This window comes from Biomphalaria glabrata, chromosome 1 (assembly GCF_947242115.1).
Source record: "Biomphalaria glabrata chromosome 1, xgBioGlab47.1, whole genome shotgun sequence".
In the NCBI taxonomy this organism is placed as follows: domain Eukaryota; kingdom Metazoa; phylum Mollusca; class Gastropoda; family Planorbidae; genus Biomphalaria; species Biomphalaria glabrata.
The window spans coordinates 24,089,169-24,105,371 of record NC_074711.1 but is presented as its reverse complement, the minus strand read 5'-3'; the positions used below and the strand labels follow the sequence as shown (position 1 = coordinate 24,105,371).

General features: G+C 35.7%; 1 protein-coding gene across 8 annotated transcripts in view; it reads right to left on the bottom strand.

Moving 5' to 3' along the window:
• Positions 1 to 16,203, bottom strand: part of LOC106078596 (potassium voltage-gated channel subfamily H member 6-like) — a 195,222-nt gene that overhangs the window by 41,133 nt on the left and 137,886 nt on the right. For all 8 annotated transcript variants that reach the window (XM_056029152.1, XM_056029158.1, XM_056029163.1 and 5 more), the window contains one exon: positions 11,827 to 12,047. In XM_056029152.1, the coding sequence (XP_055885127.1) occupies positions 11,827 to 12,047 (221 nt within the window). The remainder of the gene's footprint in view (positions 1 to 11,826; positions 12,048 to 16,203) is intronic.

Below are 16,203 nucleotides of genomic sequence, written 5' to 3'. Positions count from 1 at the left end.
AAGATAAAGCCAGGCACATCACTTTGAGTCACCCAGACACTTGTTTGAAGCCATCATCAGACTACGAGATGCGGCTCTCACCTATGGACGCGCGCACATTTCAACTACTCACACTGGCCTTGTTAATGATTGGAAGAAGAGAGAACAAAAAAAAAAACTTTTTCTCCTGGAAACAAAATGGACCGGGAGATTAACAACGGAATGGAGGTGGGCGGGAGAGGTGAGGATATGTTACTACAGTGTCCGCAATGGGATATAATCCAGCCTTTAGCAGAAGTCAAGACTTGTGTTGATCCATTACATGAAATTAATGTGTTTGAAATATTTTAAAAATATTTTTGTTGCATTTAAACTGAAAAGCAAATATTGTTTTCTATAACACTTGTAGTTATTGTTTTTCAATTTGTTTGATCTGTTCCGTAAATGAGCTAATTTGAAGTTCACTTTTATAATTTGTTTTGTTTCATTTATTATGTCTACTCACAAACATCGTACATGTTTTGGCCTTTGGCACACTTTTGTCTCGTTGACTTGTGTTGGATATAGGTTAAGATCTAGAATATAAATAAACTTTATTCCTATCCTATTTCTCTATTCGGAAACATTAATTAATGTTAGATTATAAGTGGAATCTACTGTACTGATTAGAACGGCAGAGTTATAGAACTAGATCCAACTTAATCTGCAACGAATCATTACCCACCTGTGATCAAACTACGCAAATCACAAATTTGCCTGAGGGAACTCGGATCGAATTCCAATGTAAAATAGACATTTTAAAGATTAAGTCGGCTTAAGTTGTACTGGGCGCCAAAAGGCAGCACGAAATTACTCCTTCCTCCCCTAGTCCACAAAAGAAGTTGGACTAGAGCTCAGTGAGTAGGCTATCCGAGCTCGGGAAGCGCACTTTATCATAACAAGCAAATTATAAAAAAAAAAAAAAACTTAAAAAAAACAACAACAATGCTTATCTAAGTGAAAGAACCGCAAAATAAATGACACGTATCTCAATTCTGCAGGATTTTTTTCTATATAAACAAATTACTTCAGTATTACTAATTGATTAACTAATTGGTTAATGTTTTTTTTTATTCATGTATTGTCATAGACTATGAATAATTATGCTAATGTTCAAATTGATCCAAGAAAGGGAAATGGGAGAAAAAACGTTTACAAAATGTAATAAGTGGAATAACTCCACATATGCAGTCACATCTCTCAATAAGTAGCATTTATCTACTTTTCTTGATACAAAACTAAATATTTAATTACCAATAATTAATAAACTAGTCACCGAACAAAAGTAAAGTTTCCACTTGATCCGAGATTGGATGAGGGAGAACTAACGTGAATTAAGTAGAGTACCAGACAGACACAGTGAATTGGTGTAACGTCTGGTATAAAACAATAATGCGGCGAATCATTATCAGTCAGTCTATTTTTTTGTTGGTACGTACTGACCGCAAATTTTCTTTCTAAGAAACCTTCCGTTTATGTGCACACGCAAGTCAAGCCTTTTTAATAACAAACTGTGCAAACAAAAGAAATAAAAACACTCTAAGGGTAATGGTGTCCAATAGACTCACAAAAGCTTAACATAGCTTAAGAAATTGTTTTCAAAATATCGTAGTGCATTCACATAAAAATGAAAAAAAAAAGAAATAAAAGAAAAAGAAATGAGCGAGTAAGATACCAGAGAAAAAAAAATTAATTCAGCACAAAAAAACACGAGCGTGACAGAAATGAGAAAACATAAAAACAAATGAGTGTGACGTCAGGGAGATTTCTTTCCATTTAGTTTCCAGCTTTATTCTGAGGTCGTGAGCAACGGTTCTCATAATGTTTCTTTTCACTGCACCTTGCCTTTCTCTATTCACTGAACTTTGCTACATTCACTTCAGCTTTCTACATTAAGTACATTCTGCTACATTCACTGCACCTTGATATATTCACTGCACCTTGCTACATTTAGAACATTCTGCTACATTCATTGCACCTTGCTACATTTAGAACATTCTGCTATATTCACTGCACCTTGCTACATTTAGAACATTCTGCTACATTCAATGTACCTTGCTATATTTAGTTCATTCTGCTATATTAACTGCACCTTGCTAAATTCACTACATTCTGCTATATTAACTGCACCTTGCTAAATTCACTACATTCTGCTATAGTAACTGCACCTTGCTAAATTCACTACATTCTGCTATATTAACTGCACCTTGCTAAATTCACTACATTCTGCTATATTAACTGCACCTTGCTAAATTCAATGCACCTTGCTAAATTTACTGCATTCTTTGCAGTCTGCTACATATTTTGCACCCTGCTAGTTACAGACTTTTTTTTTTTTATGAAAAAGATTTACTTTGAAAATGATCTTTTCCAAAAACTTGGTATCAAGCATACCAGGCAAGTGGCTGTATAAGAAACAGCCCATAGAAGCGCACACTTTTTAGAACCACTGATTCCACAAGTTCATTAGCTGCACTAGAGTCTGTTTAAATGTCAGATTCTATTCTGTCGTTTTAAAACAGTCTTGCTACTTTCTCCGGCAGTAAAAACTGTGCAAGTAAGTTTCAGGTCAATGGTTTGTTTGTTGAGTTCATCCACTGGTTTATAGCTACCTGCACTACTGCCATAACGACTTCAACCCCGGGCTAGGCTAACTCTATCAATAACATTATGTAGACTCCAGAGAGGTAGAGAGAGAGAGAGACTAACGAATTATAGGATAAAAGGTTAATACTTTTTTTATATATAAAATTAGGCTGGTGGGGGGAGGGAAAGGGGAAACGATAAAGGAGTGACCCATTGCTAGATTTTTTTTTTACCCAAATTACTCTGTCGTTATTCTGGCATTATTAACACCGATACAAAGATTACTTTCATGTTCAATGCATTTGTTCCTTCTCTATCAATCTGTTTATACGTATGTCTTTTTCTCTCAGACTTAGTCTATTTGTCTCCCATGCACGCGAGACACGGCGGAATCAATGTTCTAATCTGTGGTTTATATCCAGGCTGACAGTTAACATATACAGAGCTTGGAACAAAAGAAGACGACCTCCTCACCCCTTCTCTCACCTCCACCGAAAAAATAGGGGGAAAAAATCATGTAGAAAAATACATTTTCATTTTCCATGTCACCCTGGCAACCAGAGCACTTTCATTGTCCCAAAAATAAATCTATTAGCATTGATTGCCACTTTGGCTTGATTGATGAATCGGCGAAGTTATGCACGCGAGGACCTATCACGTGACATCATGCACGCTCTTTGCTGTCTGCTGCTCATGTTTACACACTTCTATGTGTACGACTTGAACACGCGTCATGTAGAAACATTCTTATTCAAATATCTAAAACCAACACATACCGACTAAGACTAAGACTGATTTATGGATCCGTACTGGAAATGATTACATGGACTGCTGAAATTAAATAGAGTAACATTCTACAAAAGGGAACAAGACTACATACAAAGATGTTCATTTAAAGACTGCAGCACACAGCTGTCTTGAACATTTCCACGTTCGCTAGTCAACGTAGCACAGATACAGTCAGACCGGGGAAGAAACAAACGAGTGTTTGTAGTTTGTAGCTGTTCGGTTTTTGTAATGGACAAGAGTCGCCCACTTTGCGTTAGTAGAGAGTAAATGGGAGCGGGGGGGGGGGGGGGAGAGGACACTGCGATATGCAATCATTAAAAAATACGCGAGAAAACTTTATCTTCACTCTCACACATCTCACTCAAACATTGGAAGCTTCAGAGAAAAAAGAAACAATCTCACAAAGTTTTATTGTTGCGGACAAAGAAAGAAATTCAATTTGATAAATGATAGTTATTTTTTTTTAAAATATTTTTCTGTCTTCACTGAATATTTGACATTTATTTTCGACATTTCATCAAAAGAATATATTTACATTGATAAGATTTAACTTAAAATGCCCAAGTTTTTTTTTATAGGAATATAGGAGAATGTGTTTGCTATTTCGAAATCCTTAATTCGACTTTTAAAAACAGTTATAACGAAGTGAAGAAACCAAAAGATAGATCTACAACTAGATAGCCGTAACACACAGTTCTTGGACATTTTTGCACGAAAAGAACGACTTCAATGTGCACGCAGACAATAATTTGAACACTACCTAGACAATTAAAACTTGACTTAGTGCATTAACATCGTCTGAATATGTAACACTGTGTTTTGAACTGATTTTTTTGTTCACAGTATGGGGAATGTTTGCCTAGTGTACAGCAAGCAGTTGTAAATTAAAATCATCTCAAGATAGATAAATATAACAATGAGAATGTACAACGTCCCTGGTGAAATAAAGCGAAATTGGAAGGTCTTGATTCACTGAACATTACGAACATTCATGTCACATTATCGAGAGCAGAAGAGATCAGATTCGATCAGATTTGTCTACGGACAAAGCTTATGGAGTTGTAGCGCTCACACTATGATAGTCGGAATCTACGCTAGTGCTGTGAAAGTCGGGATCTACGGTGGTGCTGTGATAGTCAGGGCATCTGGCTATACAATATTTAATGTGAATATTTCATGTGCATTTAACATAAAGCGGTCAGATGAAATTTTAGAAAGTCAAAACGTGAATTTCTGTATATCTCTCCTGTGGACACTGTCATAAATGTCTATGTCTCTCATTTCAGCCTGTGGACCCGTCTGCAGCTTCCTCAAGGCGTCTCGGTTCTGGGCGAGTCTCTCCAATAGGTCCCACGTCTTTCCCACTTGCTTGGCTTCTGCTTCCAATCTTGGAGCCATGTATTTCTGGGCCGTCTCCTAATTTTTTTTCCTTGGATTTTCCAGGTTAGGTATTGTCTTGTGATTTTGGATGCAGGCTTGCGAAGGGTGTACCTATCAATCGCCAGTTCTTCTTGAGTATTCTTGTCGGGCTAGCAAACCATAAAAATCTTCCTGAGGCAGATATTGATGACTACCTGGATTTTTTCATGGTGGTGGTCTCTGCTCCATTAAGAGGCATTGTCCTAACAATAATGTTAAAGAGCTTGATACTGGTTGTCGTATCCCCATGTCTTCTTCTGCATCTGTTCCTCCAAAGAAAGAGAGCCATCGATGTACAATCCTAGATGAAAGGTACATATAGTTAAATCCCATTGAATGTTTCGAACAAATCTTGACGCTCATGACGTCATCTGTTGTCTAAAAATGTTTGAGTTGAAGGCCTTTTTCGTACAAGAATTCCGGGTTTGAACTCATTCCTCATCATTCCGCTTGTACAATTATGCAAATTTCGCACAAAAATAAAAACACATTGGCGAGTGCCAGCCTCACAGAAACAAAGCAGATTTGTTTACAGATAAACTTAGGGGCAAGGGCAATGTAATTGAATTGGAGAAATACACAGCAACAATTTACTGAGCAACATACAAACATTCAAGAAGAAAAATAAAAGAGACCATATCAGCTTACTGAAAACAAGAGAGGGGGGGGGGGTCTAAATAGTGAAGGAAGAGAAAGGAAAAGACAGCAAGCCTAGTCACAATGTATTTCAAATAATCTGACCTTTAGTCAAATATCTTTCTTCAGATGACATGATTCACATGTATCTTGAGGTATATCTATATATATACATTAACACCGCATTGAAGATGTTAGAAAAAAAATTTGCTAAGAGCAAACAAGAGTCACCCAGTAAGACTTGCACTGGTAGGGAAAATAAACCCAAAAAATTTGCTACACCCTTTTGTAAAAATGTTAAATATTTTACATGTTTCGGATGTTATTTCAGAGTTGAAGATATTCGACGACCGTACGACAGTCCAACGTGCATACCGCACGACCATGCTGCCACGTAAAGGACTTATTTTCTGCACTACAGCTCTCGTTAATGGCAGACAAGACGGTTTTTTAATTTCATAAAAGTTGATTTCACATGAACACTGTAAACGTGGGAATACTGAACAAATCAAACTAGAAGGAAAATTAATTCGAACATCCCAACCCAAACACAGCTAATTGAACAAATCTAAATGTAATTGATTTCACGTCTCAGCGCTGGAACATTTTTTATCAACTGACAACAAAATGAAGACGAATGATCAACTTCTAAAAGACCAAACACAACATTTCTTTTTAAAGATGTTTTGTTCATTATTTTAAAATCTATTGCTAAGATAATCGTTAAAAGTTTAGTATAATAGAAATAAAAAGTTAAACATTGAATTGTTAGAAATTAATTCCTATCATTTTCATGATTATACCACTACTGGAAATTGTCACCCCTATAAAACAATTAAATAAAAACACAACTTTTACTCGATAACAGAAAATTGAATTTGATACTTGACACTAGATACCCTATCTAGCGGATAGAAGCTTGATACAATAAAACAATTAACAATTGTCTAACTCCAAAAACTATCAAAAGTCTTGCAAAACTCAAAACAATATGGAAAGACAAAGGCATAGCTCTTGACACCAAAATCAGACTGATGTCACATTGCAACATTCTTATATGCTTGCGAGTCTTGGACGCTGACTGCAGAGCTAGAAAGGAGGATCCTAGCAATGGAATTAAAATGCTTCAGAAGGATCCTGTGTATCATATTTAAAGAGCGCATCACAAACGAAGAGATTAGAGACAGGGTTTCTACAGCGTTTAGACCCCACGATGACCTGATAACTATTAAAAAAAAACGCGAACTAAAACTCTATGGCCATATTACAAGGTCTTCGGGGCTTGCAAAGACCTTCCTTCAGGGAACAGTAGCAGGAAAAAGAATAGGCAGACAGAGAAAGCGATGGTAAGACAACATAAAGGAATGGACGGACCTGCCATTGAAAGAGGTTCTATCTAAGGCAAAAGTCAGAGGAGAATGGAGAAAGACGGTCGACAAATCTTGCTTGGTGCCCCGACGGTCCAACAGACTAAGGTATAGATGACGGTGGTGAAGGTGAAAGTCTATGTGGTCTATGGGAGAAATTGTTTATGGTATAAACCTGGCTTCCTAATCGTATGGTATGTCTTCTGGACTGTCGTCTCAATGGACTCTGGGGTTCGAACGATGCCAGCCGCCATTCTCCTCTTTCCTACGGGAGGTCTTGGACAGACTTATTAATCTTCAATTTTCTTGAAACATTAGCTATGGGGTCTATAGAAACATTGGCTACGTGGTTTATGGAAACATCAGCTATATGGTCTATAAAAAATGTGGTGCATAAAAACATCAGCTACGTGGTTTATCAGCTATGGGGACTATAGAATCCGTGGCTGTTGCAAGCATCAGCTATTTGGTTTACAAAAGATGATATGTTAATTGTAATTTTGTAATGATCCTATGGTGCTTGACTGTGTTTATAATTTAATTTTATCGACTGGCTACTTGAGTTAGCTTTCCATGAACATGTAGTACAGACATTTAAATATTCAAAAATTCAATTAAAATAAACTATGAAAATGAATGAATCACAGATTTAATCTCTTGTCATTTGGACAATTTCCATTCTCTACTTGGAACAGAACACAAAACAAAGTGTATTTCTGAAACACCGGACAGCTTTCATTGATCTTTGAAGGAAGTCCGTTTATTATGAAATAAGACATGATGTCCTTGACTGCATCATAAAGATCCTTTATGCCCTACTGAATGGAAATGTTCTATATATAGATTACGTCATAAGGAGGTAAACTTTTTTTTTCTCCGCCTCCCAGGGGATTGAAATAACTGCAATGTCAGCTCCCTAGATCACTTTAATTAAAACCCTTTTTTTTCTCTTTCTTGACAATTAATACTAGTTTTAGTTCAGCCTGGACACTCCACGTGCAGATGTAGTTCTAACACGGACATCAATCAATACAAACTGAGCAGAAACTTGAGACGTCACATGGCCGTCACTATGACGTAGACGTCAGACTGGATCTACGTAGGAGTCGGTCGAAACTGGTTCCAAAAGTGTGCCATGGCGTAAAGAAATCATAGATAAGAACATTTAGTGATCGTTAAGGAGAATATAGAATCTAGAACTTTTGAATAGTTTAATGAGTTGACTTTTAGGTAGTCATTGAGAATACCATTTTGTTGAGGCGTTAGGAGAAGCATAGTTATATCAGTGTCAGATTTCCTTACCGTCAGTGACCGTTAGTGACATATGACATTTGAAAGTCACGAGTTCTATTTTAATCAAAGTATTTTCTGTTTAATGAAATATCTTTGTGATCAATGTTTCACTAGAGTTTTTCTTCTTTTTTACGCAGCAACTTTCATAAACGTCAAAAAAAAAAAAAAACTTGTACCGTCTTTCTGTGGCCCATTGTTTTCCAGAGACAGATCATGATAGTAGGACGAGAGCAAGGCACTGAAGACATTTGAGTCTCATAGTGATACAGACAACATGGCAGACGTACATGTTTAGGAACTCAAGATGCAGCCAGGAAACTCCTATCTGGCCAGGTGAGGGTAATGTAAACCAAGATAGCCCTCCTCTTTCCTATTCTCAAAACTTCAACCATCACTTAGACTTATCGATGATTGATAGAAAACGTAGCAACAGGTAACATGTAGGGGGGGGGGGAAACGATCACATGATGTCTTGAAGGTAGAAACGGGGGGGGGGGGGGAATATAAAATAGCATGGAAAAAAATACTTGGAAATGTAATAACACATTTTAAAAAACAAACAACAATTCCTACTTTATCTTCAATTAATGTAGTCAATTAAAACATTTGTAATTATATGTTCATAATTTGTCTTACGTTTGTATGAGGGCGGCCAGATGCGAAAGGATTTATAATTGATACTCAGTAATGAGAGATACATTTTAGTTCCTTTGGGTCCCTTAGTTTTTAACAATTATTAAATATTTTTTTCAAAATGAAGTCTCTAATTAATAATAAAATTAATCAAATATGTTGTCATGTAGCATGAATTAATTGGCGACAGCTCGATAGGAGAGTGAAATGTTTGACTAAATAAATATCAAATGTTTTTTTTATGACTTTGACTATGACCAGGACGAAAAATAGTCAAATGAAAATGTAATTCTTGAAGCGGTACTTTATATCTAAATGTCCAGAGTTTGTTTCTCGCTACCCTTGTCATTGTGTTTGCCTGCCACTTCTATACCAGCCTTTGATCAACATACAACTTTTTCTAAGTTCCAAGTTGTAACATGATGCAGCAAAGCAATTAAAACTCTGGTCACTCTACAATCAACAGCCGCTAAAATTAAAATTTCACTAGCCATAAAAAAAAAATGCACGTTTCCGCCCCCTCCCTTAGCCAGCATGAGGTCAAAGGGTAGCACTGTAACCTTCACCGATGTCAAGCGTTTTCCTTTATTCTGAGCTTCAAAAGTTTTATTTTTTTTTTGGTTTCCTCTGGCGTCACTATTTCTTTTAGCAAGAAGAGGAGCTGATAATGAAAATGATGATGTTATTGATACTGACGTATGATAGACGCTCGGGGCAGTAGAGGACGTATATGTGTGATGGGACTGCAACATCATCCTCATGTTCAGCAGGACTCTCTTTTTTTTGTTCACACAGAAGACGTCAATAAAACTATGGTACGCCACTTGGGGCAGATTTGACCTTTCTGAAGTTAGAAAGACGGCAAGAAGAAGAAAGTTTTGAATAGAACTGTCAGGCGGCGGTATGGCGAGAATGAATATGTTACTTTGATATTTTGGTATGATAGTTTTATCCCCTTGTTTATATACTCCCAGGTTATGAATCTAAATAGTCTTGCACGTGTTATGAACTGAATGATTTAGTCTTCCTTAAATGTGCGAGATTTTAGTGTGTTAGTCAGTGAGGTCTTGCGCCTGGTCCAGGAAGGTTGGACAGTCGCTTCCTGTGTTCCTGGACTGGTGTTTTGTAATATTTCTTGAGAGTGATGTAATTGTGTGCTTTATTTGATATTAAAGTGTTTTTGTTATTCACGGATACCTGGAGTTAGAGTTGAATTATAATGAGTAATAATACTAATAATTGTTCTTAACCCCTAACGAGCCAAGCAATAAAAAGGAACCCGACAAGAACATGTTACAGACGTCGTTGTAAAAAAAAAAAAAAGAACAGCATTACTTAAAGGTACTACTCAGCAGATGATCGATGTCACTTAATATAACTGTTCATTTTTTTTTAAAAAGTATTAACAATAATTTCGCTTTTACTTCATAAATGCTCAGCTGTGGGTGTACAACTACAATGTTTGAGTATTAAACAACTTTAAAAAACAATCACATTTCTTCAACTTTATTAAATCGGCCTACACTATACAAGGTAAACATTTGGACATTAATATACAATCACAAGGCATTGACAAATTAAAATGTCGGCTTACACGAGAGATATTCCATCTATTTAATCTCATTCGACTCTACACCCATAATATCATTCCTTGAATTGAATGTCCATAATGCCTGGCCATCCATTAAATATTGTCTGTCCCAAACTCACGCCTAAAGTAAACAAAGGATTTTCCCACGAGTCCTCATTCTGAAGCTTTGTGACCTTGCAACGATCTCCTTACATCAAGGTCAGATAAGCTACTTCAGGTAACAAAAACCTGGCAAGCCGGAGCCAGAAACTTGGGATCCTACGTTTATGTATTATTTTTTTTTTTGTACTCAATAGGTTTCTTCAAAAATGTTGGGTTTTATTTTTTGTACTCAATAGGTTTCTTCAAAAATGTTGGGTTTTATTTTTTGTACTCAGTAGGTTTCTTCAAAAATGTTGGGTTTTATTTTTTGTACTCAATAGGTTTCTTCAAAAATGTTGGGTTTTATTTTTTGTACTCAATAGGTTTCTTCAAAAATGTTGGGTTTTATTTTTTGTACTCAATAGGTTTCTTCAAAAATGTTTTTTTTTTTTTGTACTCAATAGGTTTCTTCAAAAATTTTTTTTTTTTTTTTTTGACACTCTCAAATCACTCACTGACTATCAACATTGATATTTTATTTACTGATACTTTGTATGGTATAAGGAGTTGACATTTTTTTTTTTGAGCTTAAAGCATAATTCGGTTTTGTTTTATCTGGTCTATGACTTAGCGCATATTTCACTTATTTCGCAAAAAGATAAACGCCATTAGTACAGTATGGTAGTGTACATTAGGGTAAAGGGAAAAGTTTCTTTGTTGAGACAGAATGAGAGATTGGCCCTTTACAAAACAATTACAAAAATTAGATAATCATTCAATAACATCAGTTAGGCCAGGTTCACATTGGACTATATCTTCATAACTATCAGTTCATTGAATACATATGAATATTAACAATGTAATAATAACATTAATAAATCTCCGCACCCTGTGGTATCAAGTCGTTAGTGGAACTATCACTACAACAGCATCGGCAACACTTTCAACACGAGCACGTCTCTTCTTTTTGTATCGACGGACAGATAGGGTTGTAGTTGTTGATAGGGTTGTAGTTGGTGATAGGGTTGTAGTTGGTGATAGGGTTGTAGTTGGTGATAGGGTTGTAGTTCATAGTTACTGATATTCTTTCTAAAAATATTGAGACCTGCCTTTTTACCCGCCTGAGCGGAAAGGCTTCCGGGGCCGATTCTAAGTTTTTGTTTCCACACACTTTCTTTGTAACCTTGTTGTTTTGTGTGTGTAAATATCTAGTTTATTGACTGTTCTCAAAAAACTTATGTGAAAGCCTCGCTAGACATCCAGTTTCCCTTACATGTCGGCTTGTGAAAAGGAGGGGGGGGGGGAGAGACTTGATGTTTAAAATTGTGCCGATTTAAAAAAAAAATCCTAAACAAGAAACTTGAGACTACCTGAGTCCTTATGAAAGTTTTGCCAGAAGTACTTGCCACTTACCTGGGCCACCTTGTCAGAGACGTTCTGCTTCATGTTGGCAACGTTGGGCATGATGATCCCCCTGGGTGGCGTCACGCCGTCCTTGTCCCCCTTCTTGTTACCGCCTTCCCCGAGGTTGGTCACGCTCTCCGACAGATGGCGCAGTCGTTGACGGTGCAGCTCTGAGTCGCTGGAGGCTTGGTTGACGAACGAAGACTTGACATGGTTGAGAACAGTAGGACCTGAGTGATGGAGTCATATTGAACTTACTGCATTCAAACAATGGTGAGTTACAGGTTACCAGTACGATAAGAGTTTCAGGCAGTCATATCCATATCGCCAAGTTGCATCATATTTATTTCTTGTCTCACTACAAAATTACGAATGTCTTAAAGTTTAGTAAGGTTAGTTTTATTCTACTTGTAAATAACTGTTTTATTCTACTTGTAAATAACTGTTTTATTCTAATTGTAAATAACTGTTTTATTCTACTTGTAAATAACTGTTTTATTCTACTTGTAAATAACTGTTTTATTCTACTTGTAAATAACTATCATCATATACACCCGCTGATTCATTTGTTTATCACATATGTTTACTACTATTTTTTTGCATTTGCAGTTAATCTTTCTCTCGAATACCGGTACTTTCAATCTTATGGCTGGCTACACTGTCGTGGCCAAAACATTTCCGCTTGTAGCATGCTCATAATATCCGAAATGCAGTTCCGGATTTACGGCAGTTTGTAAACCCGAGGCCTTACCCTCCACAACCTCAAAAATATACATTTTCTTTTTACTATATTTAAGTAGGTAAGTGGAGACCCTAGCATGGGGCTTGATTTTTGTGGAGGCCTCTACACTTTTTCGAAAGTTTTAACAAAAATCCACTTATTAATAATAACAGGTCTACTTCTATCCAAAAGCATGCCATAGTTGACAACAGGAGTACTTTCTAAATGAACATTACTTTTTTTTTTTTAGTATGAAGAAAATGTTACTCCTTGATCACACTCTACTTTTATTTTTAAGGCAAATAAAAATGTGAACTGAACATTTTCCATGTATGACATAAATGTAAATTCAACCCAATAGATCAATGATATCCAAACTAAGGCAAGGCAGCAGGTCATATCATTCTAGTATATATTCGAATATGACCCGCGGCTTGCGGGCCTAAGTTTGGATTTATTGATCTACTGGATATATAAATATGTGTGTGTGTGTGGGGGATATGTATATATATATGATTAACATCTATGCTGTTCCTCATATTCATTAAATAAAAGTAAAAAAAAATTACATTGTACATTCGAATAAAAACATAAGAATTGATTGTCATTTTAAAAATTGTACCACATCTACTATTTAATTAATAAAACAGGTGTTTTTTTTTTACTTTAACGGAAAACATTTTTTTTCCTTTCATCCTCAGGATTGTGGCACATTTCCTTAGCAGTCTTTATTTTTTTTTTTTTTTTTTGGCTATTATTTTCAATATTTGTACTCAGTAAACTGTCACTGTTTGTTAGGTGGGGAGGAGATTGAAAGCTGTAGAAAAAAAATGTTTCCTAACATAGGTCTCTAGACGGATAGATTATTATATGAAGTAAAGTAATTTGTTAAGAGATATTTGTTGAACCACAATATTGTAGGATTTAAGTTTAAGAGATGACCAAAAAAAAAAAAAATTCAGAGAAGATTCATAGGCCTACGGACAATTTGACCGTTAAATAGAAATTATGAAAGTTTTTTTTAAAATTTATATTAAGATATAAATAGCATCTAGAGGTGCCTGCGCTCTGGAGGGATTACACAATAACTCTCAAACTCTCCCCAACATCGCAAATTAATAAATGTTTTAAGTAACAAAAAACAACAACAACAACGTAGGCCTTTATGAATCCATTTAGATAAAGAGGAGGTACTACATATCTAAAGAGAAAACCTGAATGATCTGTATAATAATTATTATTTAGCTTTGCTTTCCATATACATATACATATATATATATATATATATATATATATATATATATATATATGTATATATAAACTGGATATAGAGTCTCTATCTCCATACGCTACCTATAGCTTTTGTACTTATTTTGAATTCGTGCAATGCTAAAGCAATTTAAAGGACAGTGTGTCTCTCTCACAAAGAATGTATTTTTAATAGCAAAAACATAATGAATGCGTGGGACACAGGTCGAAGGCTACATGCATAAAACAAAAAATTTTTAATAAAAATTCATGCCATACTGAAACAAGACAGATGTAGGGAAATGGTCGCAGGTTTTACATTGGCAATTGTTATATGCTGGCGTGATGATCAGCTCTGAGAATAGATAGTGTATTGTGCTTCACATTGATCTTCGGACTCGAAGAAAAGCTTTATTATTATTATTATTTTTATTAATAGATTGTGTATTGATTTGACCCCCCCCCCTAACTAAACAGAAACTATCTTTAAACAACTACGAATACATTTATTTGTTTGTTATATACAAGAAAGTTATCTTTTGAGAATCATTCCTCTTAGTCTTCAAAGGGAAGTAACTCTTGTAACCCAAATTAGTTTCAAAAGTACTAGTATGCTTTCCCTTTAATTGTATTCCTTAATTGTATGAAAAATATAAAAGAAAGCTTTTTGATATTGCTGCAATGTTAGTTTTATACAATAAATTCTGTGGTCGTAAATCAATCAGACATTTTACATGTATATTGTAAACTAAGCCTTTGGGTAATTTAGGTATTGGATGGGAAGAGCTTCAAATACACAAAATTGTATAGTAATTATTGTAACTTGACATGGTCTTTTCTATTACATATATGATGATATACAAGTTACGGAAAACCTTTTAAATTTTGCTTTACTATTAGATGTCGTACGTACAGCACATAGTGTGTGCATGCATTTATGTGTGGGTGCATATAGTTAATAATTGATGTGCACATGCAGGAATGCTATCTATGTAGTATCCCTGTAGATGTTTGCGTTCAATTTTCTTTTCTGTGCCACGTATGTCAAAAAGGTTTTAGAAAAAGAAATCGTGTTCACTTACGCAGACCTACTACCAAAAGTCTAAACAGCCAGTGTTATAAAATTATAACCATCCAACACCTCTATATTACGCCAGTGAAAGTGGTGCGTAAGAAAGCTATTTCACCAATACCAGCTACACGAGCAGCTTGCTAGGTGTTAGGCTGTAGGGCCTACTAGCAGGAGCGTGTTAGATCGCCCGCTAGCTTTTCTCTACCGCACTGACCACTTCTCTAATTAACCTACACAAATCGAAGCCAGTGATTGCAGAAAAAAAGTGCCTTCATATCATATAAAATAAAAAAAATTGACCGTGTTTATTTTAGAGAGTTTTTAAAAATAATTTTTAAACATAAACGGCAAGAGTGCTCTGTGTACATAAGGCACACACAAGAGTAATGAAAACAAAACTTAACTTGTAGTATTATGTACATTTGATTGACTTGGTTAGAAAAGTGATTAAAGAAAGAAACCTATGAAAAAAAAATCTTGGTATTTTCTAATAAAAACTGAAAAGTATTATTTGAATTGTTAGTTTAAAATAAAACAAAAAAATAGAACCGCCTACATCTGGTTTAACAAATAATTTGGTGAGAACAATACAGCCTAGGTGCGTGTACTAATTGGTGAGAACAATACAGCCTAGGTGCGTGTACTAATTGGTGAGAACAATACAGCCTAGGTGCGCGTACTAATTGGTGAGAACAATACAGCCTAGGTGCGCGTACTAATTGGTGAGAACAATACAGCCTAGGTGCGCGTACTAATTGGTGAGAACAATACAGCCTAGGTGCGCGTACTAATTGGTGAGAACAATACAGCCTAGGTGCGTGTACTAATTGCGTACTTCTTGCTAAGTCGAAGTTGTTATGTTTTCTGTTAAGTTTCGCGAAAACTAAAGTATCAAACAAATGGAGCCGGGTTATAAATCCATGATTACTACAAACGTATTCGGGTACGTCTGTTGACTTGTACTATAGTAGGGCTATATAAATGTTGTGTAGATCTGTTTATGAACTAATGAGTTTTTTTTAAACGTATTTTATTAGTAATCGTGTTAAAAGTCTGATTTACATATTGTAATTAACTGCTGTGAAGAGCAGGGGAAAGGAAGGTGAAATGGTGTTAAAACAAAGCAGGAGGCTCATTGCAAGCAGGAACATGTGTAAGGAACAGATCGAAGTGACGTGCTAGCAGTTGCTTTTTTTTTCTTGCTCTTAAAAAGCGAGTGGAGAAAATATAAAAGGAATAAAGCAATGATAACAGAGATGTCATTTTGCAAAAGAAAATCAAATGAGAAGAAAGCATACATGTTTATTACCAGGCGGTGGTGGGGGGGGGGAGGATGCCATGGAGG